Source organism: Sturnira hondurensis, unplaced genomic scaffold (assembly GCF_014824575.4).
Source record: "Sturnira hondurensis isolate 20B ecotype Veracruz unplaced genomic scaffold, ASM1482457v3 Scaffold0010128, whole genome shotgun sequence".
NCBI lineage: Eukaryota > Metazoa > Chordata > Mammalia > Chiroptera > Phyllostomidae > Sturnira > Sturnira hondurensis.
In genome coordinates this window covers 37694654-37713321 of record NW_028082759.1, presented here as the reverse complement: position 1 = coordinate 37713321, position 18668 = coordinate 37694654, and the positions used below count along the sequence as shown (strand labels likewise).

The 18668-nt window shown below is 41.3% G+C and overlaps 1 protein-coding gene across 1 annotated transcript in view; it reads left to right on the top strand.

The window, feature by feature from the left end:
- The first annotated feature begins 14912 nt into the window (after positions 1-14912).
- Positions 14913-18668, top strand: part of TRPA1 (transient receptor potential cation channel subfamily A member 1) — a 49133-nt gene continuing 45377 nt past the window's right edge. Inside the window, exon 1 of the mRNA XM_037058222.1 lies at positions 14913-15053. Within this exon, the coding sequence (XP_036914117.1) occupies positions 14934-15053 (120 nt within the window). The 5' untranslated portion in view covers positions 14913-14933. The remainder of the gene's footprint in view (positions 15054-18668) is intronic.

Below are 18668 nucleotides of genomic sequence, written 5' to 3'. Positions count from 1 at the left end.
AGTGCACTAGGCAAAAACGGCTTTTTAATAATCGTGCTGGCGACAAGCAAGCAAAATAGAACCAGAGACGTGGAAATAAAGAACAAACTGACAGTGACCAGAGGAGAGTGGGGAGGAGGATAACAGGGCAAAGAAGGGGAAGGGTCAAGTCAAAAAACATGTATAAAGGACCCAAGGACAAGGATGGTGAAGGATTGAATGTGGGAGGTTGGGGGGGGTGTAGGGCAGGAGAGAGTAATGGGGGTGGGGAATGGGGACAGCTATAATTGAACAACAATTAAAAAAACAAAACCTTTGTTTTAACCTGCCACCCAAGCAAGGTAGAATATATAATGATTAATTATTGCAAAACCTTAAAATTAAAAAAATGACAGTGCTGGGTTATTTAGATGTTCACACGAGGGACCAGTGTACGTTGACTCTCCACTGCGAAGGTAAAATCAGTCCCATATAGACTGTCCATCCGTATGGGCTGACACAATACCAAAGCTTACAGTAAGAAATGCGAGAAGTCACCTTTGTGACTTGAGGTAGGCAAAGACTGCTGAAAATACTTAACACAGCATGCACTAAAGATAAAGGGAACAGCCGGCAAAGAAGGGTATGTTAAATTAAGACTATCTGTGTATCAAAAGACACCACTGAGAATAAAAACAACTGAGTGAGAGATTCTCTTACATATGCTGAAAAAAGAGTCTATCTTGATAAAAATGTCTTAATGGATACATCACCAAAGAAGATATCCAAATGGTCAGTAAACCTATAATAAGATACTCAACTTCATGGTTATCAAGGAATTGTACATTTAAACCACAACATGATACCCCAGTACAGCTGCCAAAAATAAAAAATGAAAAAGATGGACAATACCAAGTGTTAGCAAAGATACAGATAAACTAGAACAGTGCAGGTGTGAGCGTGAATTGCCATAACCCTCTTGGAAAAACAGTTTAGTAGCATGTATTATAACTGCGCATATATATGCCCTATGATCCAATAATTCTAGATATATTCTCAAAAACAATAACACCCCAAAACATGAATATACATTTGCTGCAGGACATAAAACAGAATTTTAACAGTGGTGCTGTTTGTAAAGCAAAAGCGACGAGACTTCCAAAGGTCAATCAGTACTGGAATGCACAGGTGAATGGTGGTAGATTCACACATTAGAGAACACGCATCAGCAAGAATGAATGATTTACAACTACATAAAATAATTTTGAAATATCCCATCCTAATGCTGAACAAAAACCCAAGCTACAAAGGAGTGTTGCATTGATATAAATTTACATAAACAGACAAAGACATGATGTGAGTAGGCAAGTGGGGGTCCCCCTTGGGGAAGTTGGGGGTATTACAATTAGAAGCAGAAGTGGGGGCGTCTGAGGATCTGGTAATAGTCTTAGCCTGTGGGTGCCATTTACACAGGTGTGCCCAATTTGTGGAAGTTAGTTGAGATTTCCCTTACAGAGTTGCTTAAGATGTGGACAAAAGAGTGAAACGGACCGTCATGTAACAGTGCTCAGCAACGGCGATGTGGTGATGACGAACGCTCTTCTAAAGCTTCTCACTGGCCACGTTGTGGCGAAGCAGATTCCAGTCGTCGCATCTCTCATTTCCTCTGTACATATTTTCGTCGGCATCTCTAAATTGTAAGACTCTTTTAAAAACAGTCACAAGAACGTTATCCTAAAAACTGGTAATATTCCCCTAATATGAGAAAAATGCAATTAGCATTCAGGTTTCCAAACAGAGCACGTACACAGTTTTTGTTAGTGCAAGAGAAGCTCACACTTTTCTGGAGTTCATTCAATATGGGATCTAATTCCCATATTATTTTTATTGTTTTCCTGACTTATTTTTTATATATTAGTTTAATCCTATGAACATCTACATAGATATAAGCAAGTTTACTTAGCTACTAACGTTTTGTTTAATGACTAAATGGCAATATTCCCTGAATGTTACTACACACATGCAGAGTCACAGTCTTACACTGTGTTTAAAATTTCTTATGGGTCTCTGTGATAAAGTTTTCTAGTTTTGTTAAACGATTTTTACTACATCCTATTTTTGAAATGATGCCTATGAGCAACTACATGTAATACAATTGCTTTTTAAAAATCCGTATTTTAATGAACAATTATAAGAAGGATCATAAGATAATTCAAGCGGCCAAAAAAGATTTAGCTTTCTGCAATAAATTATAGCTTTGTGGATTCCAGTGATGTATAATAATACACTGGCCATATTTATCACTGTGGGCTAGATATTTATATCAAGGAATTACAGTGCTTCTTGAGCACAGGATGTTTAAATGGATGATACAATATGAACTAGTATGATGGTAAGAGGGATTTACATTACCCTGACCTATATTTACTCAAAAGTCTTGTTCAGAGCCTTGAGTCATCTCTGAGGAAGTGAGCCTAAACCCCTGACATGTGATGAGGCTTTTCTGGAAAACTTTTCAATGAATAGAAGCAGGAGTACATTGGCAAAACTATCACGGATTCTTTCTGCTCTGTAATTGGCCTCAGCAACAGAGAAGCAGGTCATGGAAGAAACTCCTGCTAGTTATTTATTCTTGAACATAAGAGTAGTGAGCTGTTTTGTCCCCAATAAAAAAATAATTTCTGCTGGATTTTAATTGATTTCCACTTCTTCCAACACCGAAGGGACATCTTCCAAATTTGTATCATTTTTTAATAGAGGGGAGTGGGAAGGGTTTTTATGTTGTGGATTTTTGGTTTTCAGAATGAGTTACCAGTATGTTCCCTGTGTCATCACAGGCATTTCAGTGAGAGATTGGGAGAGGCTAGGTATGAGAAGGTGTGTTGTGATTTGTAATAAGAAATATCTATTTGGTCCTCATCCCCCTTTCTGGCAGAGAGCTCCTAAAACCATTGGAATTCCCAAAGTGGAGAGCCCTATAGTAAGGTATCTTTTTTAATGTTGTTTTAATAATTACAATAATGTTACATTAACATAATGGTAACATTAGGTTAATGTTATGTTAACGGAAAGATGGGGACTGGTTGCCAGCACAGCTAATCTGTGATCAGAGGGTTGAAACTCTCAGTCTCACCCCCTGACTTCCTGGGAAGGCACAGGGGCTGAAGACTGAGTGATTGACAGCAATCACCAATGGCCGATGATTTAATCAATCATGCCTACGTAATGAAGCTTCCATAGGAACCCCAAAGGACTGGCTTCAGAGTTTCTGGGTTGGTGAACAAATGGAGATTTGGGGAGAATGATGTGCCCTTCTTCACACTGTGCCCTGTGCTTCTCTTTCATCTGGATGTTCCCGAGTTATATCCTTTTACAATGAACTGCTGATTTAGTAAGAAGAAATGTTTCCCTGAGTTCTGAGCTGCTGTATCACATTAACCGCAGCCAAGGCGGAGGTGGTGGAGACCTCCGATTTACAGCCAATTGGTCTGAAGTACAGGTGACCATCTGGACTTTCTACTGGCACCTGAAGAGGGAGGGGCAGTCTTGTGCAACTGAGCCCTTAATCTGTGGAGTCAGATGTTGTCGCTAGTGTTGGAACTGAGCTGAATGATGGGACATCTTGTTGGTGTCTGAGGAATTATTTGTTGGTGTCGGGAAACCTCCCCCAACACACACATTGCTATTGGGTCCCTAAAGAGAGGGAATGTTTTTAACTGCAAGGGATACAGAGGATTAATTATTTTATTAACACAAAGTACAGAGTAAAGTAGTTCCAGAGTTAGCTCGAAAGCTCAATGGCCATGTTACAGGACACAGATTCTGCTCATCCTTCTGTACCACTCTTAGCACACCAACTCCCATTCTCATGTTGTTTGCCTCATGTCACAGAATGGTTGCTGCAGATCCAGGCATTAAATCTTCACTTGGCAATGTCTAAAGATGAAACTAGGAGGTAGGCAGGTAGAAAAGGGCTTTTCACCAGATGGTTTTCTCCTTCAATCAGGGAGAAAAATATTCTCAGAAGCTACTGTTCCCTGCATCTTAAGCTCTAGACTTTCACGTGGAACCCAATCACTGGCAAAGAGGAATGGGATTTCCATGATAAGTGTAGACCTACTATGAATGCCTAGAAGGGCATTCATGGGGCTCATCACACAAAACCCAGTTGTTATCAAAGAAAACAATGGAATGGATATCAGGTAGGCAAGGAATGATGTCTGTGCTGGGCTGCACTGTGGTCGTCTGCCACACACCATCTTCAACAAAAGTCCTCACACAAGTTTGCCAACACTGCATTCTCTCACACATGTTACATGAAAGCTGACCTGATGTAGGCCAATAGATATCAATATGAAAAACAAGAAAAACAAATGAAAAACAACTTATGTGTTCTATAAGCATATATTATATATGCATTTTTAATAGGAATCTCATAAGTCAGGTCACTTTTGTGCACTTCCTCTAGTTAAATTAATAAATTGAAATGAAGATAATAGTTGAACAGATATTTTCAATCCTACAATAAGTCTATAAAGAATCAGTAGAAAGGGGTGTGAATAGTTGAATGACAGTTCATCACCACCGCACAAAAGTCATTAAAAGCAGATGCACTTTTGGTGATATTTCATCTTTATCTACCAGATCATAAAACTATTTTCCTTAAATCAAAATAACAGTGTGATATGTATCAAAGCTTCCCGAAAGACAGCACAAAAGTCTACACACACATACACACACACACACACGCGCACACACACACACACACGTCAACAGATGAAGATGGAGATCATGTGGTGGTTACTAGTCCGGAATAAACACATCTGAGTTTATCTACTCCCCAAATATTTATTGCATTTGCTAAGACACTTTTCCTGATGTTTTAAAAGTTTCATATGGCTACACACCCTCGCGATTAGGAAACGACAGTAAAACAGCAATGAGGCAACTCCGTAGAAAATCAGGCAACATTTGGCAATATAAATACTGACTCTGTTGATCGTAATAGAAGATTCCTGAAACTGGGAGATTGCCTCTTGAAAAATCAGAAGGCTTGACGATATCAGGCCCATATTCCCACATCAAAACAATGACCTAGAGCAGGAAAACAATGCAATCTTTTAGACCAAAGCTTCCCAAACTTTGCTATTGACGTGACTGTTTGGCTACAGCAGCTGTGAGCCTGGCCTGAAAGTCCGCATTCCTAACAAGCGTTGAGGGAATGTCAGTGCTGAAGCACCGGCGTTCATGGAGCACAGTGCGAGTACGTAGAAGGCTTTGGACCGGATGGCTTCCCCATTTCGCCATTTTGTTTATGTAACTCACTTGCACAACACTTTTTCTTCTTCCACAAATCCCTAGTCATTTACAACGCTAGTCTGCCTTGCAATCTGTGCTTTACTTACTCATTTTGGTTGATTTCATTTACTCCAATACTTTCAACAGTACTTAAGTTTCAGACTTCTTTCTCGCACCTCAGAGGAATGATACCCCTCACCATCCAGAAATAGCTATCTCACACAGACTTCCCCTTCAAGTACCCCCATGAATGGCTTAGAATTACTGGTATTTCCGACAGCCTTTCACTGGGCCTTCCCATTCACTAGGCCTTATTTGCATAAGGGCCTGCCTCCACTCAGACCCACATGATCACCTGACCATTAGGATTTTCTAGCCATCTCCCTGTTTTTAGGTTTTGTGCCTTCATAGAGTAAACAGTCAGTCTGGCCCCCTCACCCAGATGTCTGGGGAACTAAGATGAGCCGTATGTATTTTCATAGCCTTGAGACTGGGTCCAATAAATTGTTCCTATAACACTGAGTGGGCTCACATGTGCAGAATCGCACTGTGTTATACAATATTTTGGCTTCCTGCCTGCTTTGTGTGCATTTAGTATGTAAGAGAGTGGGGGGCTTCCTGCTGGGGGATGTGCAGCTCACAGCGTGCATGGCTCGCCCATCCATGAATACAGGCCTGTCAGGCATCCCCACGTCTCCAAGACCTTTCTTCCATCTGCTTGAATCCAGGGTGAATCTGCCCAGCCTCGACAGGCTACAAGACAGCCTTCAACCCATTCCTAACTCCAGCACCAGACTAATTTTTCTAAACAGCAAACTGAGTGTTGCTCCACCTTTTCGACGTCTTCCCCAATTCATAAGATCAGAGATAAAGCCCTTAACAATCTCACTACTTCCTATCCATGCAGCCACTCACCTAATCAGTTTCAGGCTCCTAAGAGCATTGAAGAAGTTACATCAGACTTCCAGGCCCTCAAGCATTTTCTGCTGTTTCTACTCCCTTCAATGCCTTCTCCACATCTCTGGACTCCTGCAATCACACCTGAGTGTTTTTCTCCCTAAAAGAAGGTCTTCGGGCCAGCAACCACGCCTTTCTTTTTGTATATCTCCAGCACCTAGATGGTCTTCAGCAAGTGTTAATTGAATGAATACATCATTTAAAATATGAAATTAATGTCTGGCTATGTATTCATTGCAATATTTTATTTCGATATGTAAACTGAGATTTATTATAAATGTTGTTAAATACTTAAAAAACCTGGTATCTCCCTTAATATTTTCGATAGTAGTAACACAAAGTTTAAAGAAAGAGGGTGATTATGTGTACCTGGTTCTCAATTTGGCCTTTATTGTAGATTAACTGGTTGTTTCCCTTGTCTCTGTAGTTAGGTATTCTCCCAACATTAACCTTAATTTGGATTAATTTAGTACCTTACTGAACAATTGAGTAATTATAATTTGTTTTTATTTTCTTTAACTACAACACAGGAAATTTATGTCTAGAAGGATTCCTCTTGGGCAGGCATTTTGTCTGAAGTGTCTATTAAACATAGTCAGAATGTATTAGACTATGGAGTCTCAGTGCTTACAGATAAAAGTAACAATTATATATGTAGAGCCAAGCAATGAACAGCATAGGTGAGTAACTTGTTGATACTCAGAGATTTAAATGTTAGCATCGACAACCAAGGTTTTATGGAATCTCTATCCTTAACAGCCCTTAGCCACACAGGATAGTCACCTCTTATCCTTGGAGGATATATGCCGAGATCTCCAGTGGATGCCCAAAGTCACAGAGAGTGGCGGACTCTATACATAAGATGTTTTTTCCCTACACACACAAGCCTACAGTAAAGAGTTTCTTATAAATTGGGCATAGAAAGAGTAACGATAACTGATACAGCCATATAACTATATACTGTGACAGATGTTAAGAGCATGCCATCCCTCTCAAAATATCTGATTGTCCTATACTCATACTTCTTGTTACCACGCAGGGTGATGAAATGCTGTTGTGATGAGAAGAGGTGGGGAGGACGACGCAGGCACTACGACGCAGTGTCAGGGTTCTCTGGGGGCGACAGAAGACCCTCTTACCAAGATGGTGGGGAGCACCTGCAGACTTCATCATGCTATTCAAGCTACTCAGATGAGTGTGCAATTTAAAACTTGTAAATTGTTTATTTCTGAAATTTTCCGTGTCATATTTTAGACTGCAGTTGACTACAAGTAACTGAAACCTCAGAGAGCAAAACTATAAATAAGGCGGGACTATTGTACACCATCTGGGGACTGCCCCTGGATAAATGCCTTAATTTCTTCATTTTATAAATGAAGAAAGTAAAGGACCTACTTCCTAAGTTGCCATGCAAATTCAATGAAGTAGTAAATGTGAAGCGCCTAAATGAGATAATAAGTATGAACCCTGGCTGTTTGTGATTATCAGTAGATGTTAGCCATCAGCAGAGTGGGCAGTGTCCGGTAATTACTGTAAGTGACTTGGTGACTCTGAGGTGAAGAGGAACCACAAAGCATTATTTCCCTTTTATTACAGTGACTCAATAAAAAAATTACTCCACAATTATTTCCCCAAATGTTTATCTTATTCCCAAGAACCACAATAGAGCACCTTTGACTTTAGAAAAGTCTAAGACTTAATGTGTCTCCACCTGAAAGGTCCATAAATGTTCTGTCTGGTACTGTGCTTCTAATGCTTTCTTATAGTACGGAAATGGCTGTCAGCATAGTAAATAAGCATTTTGTAATGCTGCTTGTAAAACCCAGCACTTCACAGTTTAATAACATTTTCTCTTTCATTGTCTAATTTGTTTCCAATATCACCCTAATGATGCTGGTTTTATTATTTCTATTTTGTGTCTCAGATATCAGAAATTTGGAATAATTAAATGACCTAAGGTTACAAAATTGCCAGATGGCAGGTAGGGACTCAAACCATGGTCCTCATGATTCAAATTCTATGTCATTGTCCGACCTTCTGGTCTCTTAGTTTGGAAGAATCTGGTTCAGCACAGCATTTGTGAAAGCTTCTGTGGATAGATGGTAATTTGGAGTGGGTTTGCTGATTTCATAAAGGAAAGGCAGCTTTTGCAATGTTCTATATATTGACCTAATTGGTTTTTTAAAATATTTTATTTATTTATCTTTAGAGGGGAAGGGAAGGAGAGAAGGAGAGAAATATCAATGTATGATTGCGTCTCGTGAGTCCCCTGCTGGGAACTGGCCTGCAACCTAGGCATGTGTCCTGACTGGGAATGGAACCCCGATCGTGTGGTTCGCAGGCCCGTGCTCAAACCATTGAGCTACACCAGCCAGGGCTGGCCTAATTGCTTTACTTTGTAATATGGACAATTGTATTTACCTCATCCCTGGTCAGCACCCCTCCCCCACACATGCACACACAGACACACACGCACAAAACAAGCAGAAACAATCAAGTGTAAAAGAGAGGTTACTCCTTTTCTTTTTCTTTGTAATAACCCACCACATTACACATTTAAAATAAATGCAGGTCATTTTCCACTTAAGCTTTTGACCTTCTTAAAGAATATATAGTGAAAAAAGAACTCTGTTTCCCTTTACCAATGATTGAATAACCGGATATATTTAATAGTGGAATTTCTGCATCACTTTTATTTCTTGAGATTTTGTCATTGCAGGTAATGTAGTATTGCATTTTAATTTTTGAGAGGCTATTTTCTTAGTAAAACCACACTTTTGCATTCTACCACTTCCAGTTTTGTTAATTTTTTTTAAGCTGTTTCTTTTCCTTGAGATTTTACACTGCAAGTGTAACTTTATTAAAATGGAACTTTATTGGAACTTTATTAAAATGTTTGTTTTTGACAACTAAATAATAACACGAGCAAATTATTATTCAGTGTGAGGTTTTGAAAACTCCTTTCACATTCAGCATAACCTTGAAATTCTGTTATTACAAATTCCACAGGTCATGTCTCTTGATTAGCACATCACTTCCTGTCATTTTGATGTTGCATCATTGACAACATCATGGCAAACTCACCAGGATATTTCAGTAGAAACAATGTTGTACATTATCATCACCAAACTTCTGAACAAATGTGGGCAGAAGTGAAAGTCTTCACACTGAGAAATATCAGGTTTGGAGCTTCAGTAATTATGAACCAGAGATAATCTTTTAATATTCAGAATGTATCCAGATTTATTTTAAACTTTACCCAATATTATTGTGATAACTATCAAAGCCCCTTCTACCTATAACTGATCCACTTAAACACTCAAGTAAACTGTACTTTCATTTATAACAAACATGATGTGCTATCATGTCCAATGGTATTGAGATGTTTATTATTGTGCTATAGGTTTAAATTCTAATACTGCCCTTAGCAAGGTCACCCAGTGAGGTTTTAGTCTCCATATTGAAAGGACAGTTTCTGGTCCTCATTCTCTTCTTTTTTACTCAGATTTAGGAGGAAAGTTAAATTTTTCTCCCATTTTGAAACTCTCTCATTTCATGGCTTTCTGAGTGATGGATTCTTTTCCTCCTTTCATTCTAAATACACCCCACTTTTCTTTCCTTTTCTCTCCTCTCCAGGAAATCACAAGCCTCCGAGTCATTCTAGACTCTCCACCCTACACTCATCTTGCTCTCAAACTGTCCTCCAACTTCAGCAGTGCCCAGGTCCCAGAGGTCCAGAAAATCCTTCCTCCCTCTTTATGTCCACTACCATGGTCCAGGGCTCCATGCTTTCGGACTGTATGATCACTATGCCATTCTTACTGATTTTACTGACCCTATTCTTGGCCTGCTTGCTTCATCCCCTGCAATGCTATTGGAGAGAGCTCAAACAAAAAACACCATTTGAAACTGTATAACATGGCACCCCAATTACAAAAGCACCCACAGTCCTTTCCTTCTGCTTCCTCTGGAGAGCCCGTGTTGCTATAGTTCCTTCCTTTCACCATCCTCACTCACTTCCATGCTTTGCCCATGCTCTTCCTCCTGTCTACAGTGATCCAGTTCACACGCATCTTCCTTTGCCACCTCAATTTCCCCCTGGTTAGCTGCTACTCATCAAATAAGAGGAGCTTTGCTTCTTTCAGGAGCTTTCCTTGACCAACCTCCCACCCATAGCTGTGGTCCCACAGCACCTGAGGTGGGGGGGGACATTTCCCGGCCCCCTCACTGGCCCAGGACAACACCCCTCTAGCTGCTCCAGGCCTTTGCCTCTTCTGTGTCTTCTGTGGCTTGATATAAATGAACGCAGCCACATGAAAAGCTGTGAGATGAAGAAGACAGGTTCATTGTATAAGAAGGACCTTGGTTTCTAAGCTACCACTCGAAAAAAAGTGTCTGGATGATTAAAAATATCTGTTTTGGACTTTTCATGATTGAGGTACCAATTTTTTTTTTAGTTTTTAAGATTTTAATTATTTATTTACTTATAGATAGAGGGGAAGGAAGCGAGAAAGAGAAACATAATGTGTGGTTGCCACTCACGTGACCCCCACCAGGGACCTAGCCTGCAACCCAGGCATGTGTCCTGACTGGGAATCGAGCTGGTGGCCCTTTGGTTCACAGGCCAGCGCTCAGTCCAGCCAGGGCTGAGGTACCGATTCTTATTACAATAATCAGACTACCTAGTGTGTAGTTACTGCTCAATACATGTTTCTGAATTAAGACCTGAATGAATGAATAAAAATGCTTTAGGTCAGAAAACAAAGAATGCATCAGACGAGGTACCTTCAATGAAGCTGTTATATTTGATGTCCAAAGTTAGCTTACTTTTTAAAACATTTGTTTTCACAGGGTAATTTGTTAACTACTCTTTTTAGAAATTCACTTTTCTTTGAACCTTCTGTGTTCGATACAGATACATGGTTGTGGTGTGAGACATTTGTACTGATGATTTTCTATTGGGTGACTCAGTTTTCTACCCAGTTTACTGCCATGTAACAGATTTAAATACGTAAATGACAATATTGTGATCCTTCCTTCACTTTTCTTGGCAGTTGGTCTTTTACTCAGTAGAAGGACGGCCATTAGTTTCCTGCAACAGCTAGATAATTCTCCTAAGGCTAGCTATTAACTATTCTGATTTGTGGTAAGCATTATAAAAGAGGCCATGTAGGTGAGATAAACTTACAAGCAATGACTAAACAAGGTGATTCCTTTTCAGTAGCTGGTAGTGAAATGGCAAAGCTCGAGTAATGAAAATTTAGTATTCACTCATTATTTCTATCAGGCAGTCCAATAAAAAAGCATAATATTGACTCTTAGAATGAACCACCCCTTGTATAACTCCACGGGTCTATAAAAGTGGGTGCCACCTACTGACTGTGAGAAAAGGAACAGTTCTCTCCTTGGGTGTTTTCGCCTGTGTAACATCAGAAGCTGCATATCATCTCCATGCCTGAAGGTGAGCATGATTTTGATTCAATATCTTGCAACTCTCACAGTTTTAAAGAATAATACATATATTTTAGATGTGAGATGAGTCTAGGTTTCTGGCACAAGAAATTAGATTAATTCTGGTACTATTATACATTTGAAGTGCCAGGTTAGGTCACACCTGTGAGGAATGTAGATTCTCATTTTATATGTGATGTTATTCAGTTTCACTCTCTCCTAATTCCTTCCCGTCATGAATCAGATGAAATAAAACTTTAGTTCACATCAAATTCTGTTCGAGCTATGGTTGTTCAGAGTTCATGGAAAGGCTTGGCAGATAACATGGAAACAAATTTTAAATTTTGGCTATTGGTTCTAGTTAAGTAATTAGAAATAAAAAAGTTCACAGTGTAGGATTAATTCCATCCCATGACCGTGGCTGTTACTTCAGTTAAAATAGTTAGAAACAGAAATTTACAACATAAAGGTTAATTCCCTCATCAGATTAAGTTAAAGAATAACATATGTGCCAGTTTATAAGAATTTAATACAAATAAAATCAATTTTATACCTTACTTCATTCTCAAATCTGATATACTATTTGCAATTATTTAACTCTTAGCAAGGTTTCCCTTCTCTGGGGGGCCAACTTAATTAGCTTTTTAAATATATGACATATTAAATAATCTAATCAGTTTTGCATGTTTATTAATTGTTCCAATAATCTTTCTAAACCGTGGTTGCCAAGGATGGTGTATCCGTTGGTCTTGTGGGAAGTACAAAGGACAGAATCTGCTACAGGGCTCTCTGTAACAAAGTAATGGAGTTTCTTTTTTTCCCTGGTAGTGAAAAAGCATTTCATAGTGATATGTGTGTGTAATATATCTCACAATGTATGCAGATTAACCAGAATTTTCCACCTGAATCTCAGTTGTCATCAAACTGAAAACACGATCTGGTAAGTAATGGAGTCTCATGAACATTAGTTTTCTCTCTGTCTTCTGACTCAATCCTTTTCTAATGTAACATTTCAGGACCTGCTGTATACAAAAATTTTCCTTTCCATACAATTTGGCATAAACAGGGTGGAATTTTAAAACACGACCTGAGAAGCAGCGATCTGATTAAGACAGGTGTTTGGGTATGCACACCTACCTTCCTTCTCATCTGAGATCCTATGAAATGGCCAAAAATATGTTTTTGTAATAAAGAATAAACCAAGGTAGAGAAACAGAAAACAATGCCACCAACGGTCTAGAAATGTCAGACTTCTGGAAAAACAGGAGGCAGACGGGAGCAGATCCACAGAGCTACAAACATAAAGGAAAACTCAAGTCACACATCGAAAAGGAATGCTGGGATGGGAAGAATGGTGGAGGAACCCGAGACTCCAGGGGTACAGAGTTGGTGTGCAAGTATTAATTGGGGAGCAGCATCAGAAAGGGGCTAGTAAGCGCCTCTCCTCTCTGTATATATATATTTTTATTTGGAAGCAAGAGGGCAGAAGGTACTCCTCTGCAGGGAATCTGTGCTGGCAGCTGAAGCCAGTGAGTTACAGAGGCGGAAGGAGGGGGTCGACCTCCTGGGAGGCTGACCCCCCTCCCAGCACCCCTCCCAGGATGAGCTCCTTGGCCCCCACACTCCTCTCCCAAGGGCAGCTGGTGCTTGCCCCCATAACCGCCCTCTGCCAGACTTCCAGAATGACCCCTTTCAGATTCCTCTTTATTCTCTGCTTGTCTTAATGACCCTTTGCAGATAAGTGCTAGGAGAAAAGCAATCGATCAAAGTAAACTGGCAATAACAAATAGAAAGTCTTAATATCCCTCTGAGGCACTTCTTTTTAAAATGAGGACCTAATAGAAGTAAAACCCCAGCAGACAGCAGTGCCTCAACGTTATTCTTTCCCTAACTCTCTGGATCTTTTTTAAAAATTACTTTTGTCAAATACACTTCCCGCTTCAACCTAACCACAGCCTGGGATGCCACTGATCCCTGGTCTGTACTTTATGAGCACAACGCTACAGGGAACGCTACAGGCGGTAAAGTTGAATATTAGCTGTACCCTTCACTAATCTTTCAGAAGGCCACAGGGGTTGATGGCCACAGGCTTCAATATTAACCTTCTACGGAATTCCAGTTTAGGGGTGGAATTGATGGCAGCCTGTCCTATCTATTGGAAGATTTGCGGGGACCTTCCCACAGGGCTCAGTATCATCCTAACCACTCTAGTACCCCTGAGTTCAGCCGGGGGCTGCCATTGACTCAGGCAGTCCACATACTTTTATTGAGCGCGGGCCCCATGCGGGAGCCTGGATCCATTCGGACTTGTGTCGCGGTCTCAAAGGAACACACACAGAACCCGAATAAGAGCAACGTTTTCTCCTGTGCAAAGTGTAACCGGCTCTGGAAGGCAGTGTTTTGCGTTCTAACCTTGCGACCTGAACATAGCGGCAACACGTTTCAGACGCTCCACTGTCAGTACCTAAACGAAAACTGAGCCTCTCCAGCCCAGCGGACGCCCCTTCCACTGCACGACCGACACCTAGTTGTCGGTCAATAAAGGCAGTGCGGGCCCAGGGAGATAAACCTTCCAAACAACGCTGAAGGCAAACAACGACTTGACTTACATTAACCTAACAGTCATTTTATTAGTCATTCTGCTCCTAAGTGGAGCAGTATTGTTATCCACTATCCTGTTAGAAAAAATGGAAGTTTTTCTAAAAAAAGTATCTCCCAATCAAAGAGGCTTCTAAAATAGGACGGACAAGGAAAAACCAAGCCCAATGGCTTTTAAGGGAAAAATTCTAAAAAACAGAAATCTTCCCAATGTACCCAGTTATTTTCTCATTCTCCCTCCCTATGGCTGTGGGCCAGGGTAGGGTATAGGGGTGGGGATTTTTAGTGTTTTTTTTTTTTTTTTAAGCTGGATCCACCAAACTAGGGTGGTAGTGGTGGTTGGGGTAGGGGTGGGGGGTTGGGACAGGAAATTCGAGCTTTCAGCCTAAAGCAGTGAGCCCAGGGGACAATTGAGTGACCGCCCCCTCAGTGCGTCCACCACGAGGTCCGCGTCCCTGCCTCCACCCTGCGCGCCTCCGTCTTCTGAGTTACAAGCGGAGTGCTAGGAACTCCTCGCAAAAGTGTTTAGTTAAAACACTCCCACCCCGAGCAAGAGCTCCGCAGTCCTGGGACCGCCGGTTCGGACTCGGGCCTCGGCTCCTTGCCGCTCACAGGGATCTGTCCCCCCAGGTCCAAGTGGCGTGCAGCTGCAGCAGCAGGTGGCATCCAGGATGGAATCCATGAGGCGCAGCCTGAGGAACCTGCTGCGCACGGCCGGGAAGAAGGAGCCCCAGGGCGTGGTCTATCAGGGCGTGGAGCTAGACTTGGACGACTCCAAGGACTCATTTAAGGTATCCTGGGCGACCGGCGGTGGTCGGGAGGGCGAGGTCAGGGCGGTGTTGGTTCTCCTTCTCTTTGCCCTCTTCGATTGGAGGTTTCCTAGGGGGCAGCCCCGGGATGGGAACTCGGAGAGCACGGCAGGTGGGAGCTGCGGGCTTGGGGTCCATGCCGTGCACGCGGGGACTTTCTGGGAACCGGGCGGGGGCGGGGCAGGTGGGTGGTCGAGGGCTGTCGGGGGTGGGGGCGCTTTGCGAAAGTGCCCACACTACACGGTGCCTGCTCTGTCCTGTTTGCTTGCTCATTTGTTCAACCTTTTTTTGCTCCTGGGCGGCCAATGGCAGCCTGGGGAGCCGCACCCCCCCCCCCCCGCCCTCGAAATGTATCCTTTACATCTGGCAAAATCGGGCAACTGCATAACATCAGGACAATTTTGGAGCGTGTGCTGTTTTGCTAGCCCTTTTGGTAGATTTTATTTCAAACCGAGGAGCCAATTGGCTGTCCCTGGTGGTCAGATATCCAGAAGTGCATTAGCAGTCAGAGAAGCACACTTCTCCCCTGGAGTACACCGGAGAAACCAGCACCTGGAAGGGAAGCGTTGCAGGGATGGCCGGACTGGAGAATCCTCCTGGAAGTGGATGGTTGGGATAGACTGTGCGGAGGGGGAGACCCTGTGAAGATGTGTACGTGGTCCTTGAGGGGGTCCCAAAGGCTATGATGGGGCTTCTGTTTCTGAAGCAGTTTCCCTGGGCATCCGATCTGAAGCTAGCGTTTGCTGCCGCCGCCTTCTGATGGCGCAGTTCGAGGGCAGAGGCAGTAGGTGCTCAGAAACGCAACTGGGTTTCCTGAGATTGTCAGCGAAGAAGGGTCTCTTTTCAGACATTAATAGGTCCCTACAAATGTCTCTCCCAACCTCCACCACAAATCCGTTTTCATAATGGAATCACAGTAAACAATGCCTATGTATTTTCCCGGGGTGGGGGAAGAGGATTGCTTTATTACCCACGTTCATAGCTTATAGCTTTTCATTCACAAAAGTGGGATGTCACAGAGGTTTGTACTTTGATTTCCTCACTCAATCTATTTCAGAATGCTTTTCAAATCAGCACCTGGAGATGTACCTGACTCTTTTTAGCATTGGTACAGTGCAGTATTCCCTCACCTGGGTCTATCGTGATGTATTTAACCAGTTCTGCCTCCATGGACACTTAGGTTGTGTCTGGTCTGGTTTTCTCCCATTATTTCCTGTGGTTGGATGTATCTGCGAGGAGAGCTGTAGCTTCGTCTCTCCATCCACTCGTTTTTTAGTGGGTGTGTCTGTATGTTAAAGTCCTAACAGGATCAAGAGATTATGTAGAACTTTAATTTTGGTAGAAATTGCCAAATTGTCCTTTAAACTGGTAGCACAAATTGACCCTGGCCAATTGTCTGTGGGAGTCAGGCATGTGCAGTACATCACATAACCCTAAAACCTGGCTTCCCAAGCTGAGTCTATTTGCACGTCCAGACTGAGCACTGGCTACTTTTCTCCTCCTCAATATTAACAACTTCATCAAGGTCTTTTGGCCAAATCCCCAGTACTGAGGTCATGAACAGATTTCGAGCACTGGGATACCGTCTCTGGGATTAATATTATGGGACAGGACAGAATTATAAAATTTTGAAAATCATACCAGAAATACTTTCTTTGCTCACCTAAGTAGAACCATTTATGTTGTTTTAGAAGTCACGGTAGAGCTAGATGAATTTATATACTTTATTTTACTACCTGCAGTCATAATTCCAGATCATTCTGTAGATATCTCAATGGTGAGATGAATTAGAAATCAACTCATATAACTCTCCCAATAGTTCTGAACTTTAAGGATTTCTGGACTCAAAAGACATCGTGTATAGTATTTCTCTCTACGCACATAGCATATCATGCATACTAACAAAATTGAAGGCTGGCAGAAGCCTTGCAAGGTGAGAAATGTGCATAAAACCATCTGACACCCCTTTATCCTTTCCCAGTGACCTTTCTGCAAGAGTGAACCCTTTAGCATTTGACCTTTCACTTATTGTAATGTCTCCCCCTAGCTTCCCTCCTTTTTGCCCCATCACCACTTACATGCATTTCATTAAAGTAACCTGAAACAGAGATATTTGATATCTCTAACTTAAAGAATTTGCGTCTTTAAAGGTGAAATAGTTTATTGTGTTCTGTATGCAGCCATATAGTTTAGAATCCAAAAGAATCTACAGTGAGCCTGTGACACTACAAAACTACACTGAATGAATACGTAATAATTTGTCTTAATCACAGTTTTCTCTTATTGTAGCGCTTTCTTTAAGAAATCCTTCAAATGCTGACTGTTTAGTGCCTCTGATGAACTTGTATAAAGTATTTTGATGCGCTCATGAATTCGGCAGTGCCTGGGGAGCATCTGAACCTGGTACTTGGTCCCCAGAGTGTGTAACTGGGATTGTGTTAACAGCATATCTCTGAACAGACCTATAAATTGCTCTTTCTGGCTCTGTGAGGAGAGCAATATAATCCCATTCCTATCACTGGAAGAACGTATTATTCAGGTGCTAAGATACTTCCAAATGGATTTAGGTAAATGCATCTTTCATAGGGTAAGGCATTAAGAAAGACCTATTTCTGTAAGCAGCTCATTATTAATGAATGTGTGTAAATTTGGAAATGGTTCGTTACCCATTGTCATGTCCTGTGTTCACTAAAGGTATGTGTGGCTTATATAGAATTTAGTAACTGAGAAGAAACGCATCTCCATTGAAGGGGCTACGATAGAAGAGTGATTCCTTGGGTACTATTTTGTGTTAAGGCAGCAGCAAAAACCCAAGGTCAAAATTGAAGAGATTTTTGTTGTGTTTATTCAACTTGACATTTATATATGAATCCTGAATGCTCAATTCTTTATTAACTACATTAAATACATTAAGTATTTTAACATTTCATTTTATTTTAACTAAACAATTTTTAGTAGGAAGAAATGTTCTGGTTGTCTTTAAAATGACTAATCACAGGTTTTGACACAGATATTACAACGTGTCCAATTTGGCCAGTCACTGTCGAAAGTAGGATTAAAGCAAGTGCCTGGATCATTTGTTTGGAGAGGTTTCTGCATTTTCAAAAAATGGTCATTTTATAGTGGGTTCCCTGAAAAACTACTGTCTTGTAGAAGATTTTGCTTTTGGTCCGTGTGATGAAATATTTGCTAAGAAAATAGCTCTGGAAAAATTTCAGACAAATGTGTTTTTGGTTATGTATTTGCAAAGCTTGAAGTAATATTGAGAAAATGTTTAGTCTCTATAGTGTCACAGGATTGGAGGGAGGTTCCATTAACTTTTCCCATGGAGGGAGTTGAAATTCACCAGGGAGGAGTTCTAGTGTATCTGATGGTCCACGTGTCCTCACCTGCTGCCCTGTAAGCGCTCTGGGTTTTCTGTCCTTCCTTCTTTCTTTCTTCCCTCCCCTCCTTCTTGAAAAATTATTTACATATGAAAGTATCATAGCAAATAAGTATACACATGTGTAATACACATTTAGCATAGATAGCATTAGGAAAGAACTAAAGAATTTTTCAAACGTGGTTTTTTTTTTTTTTTTGGTTTCAGAACCCTTT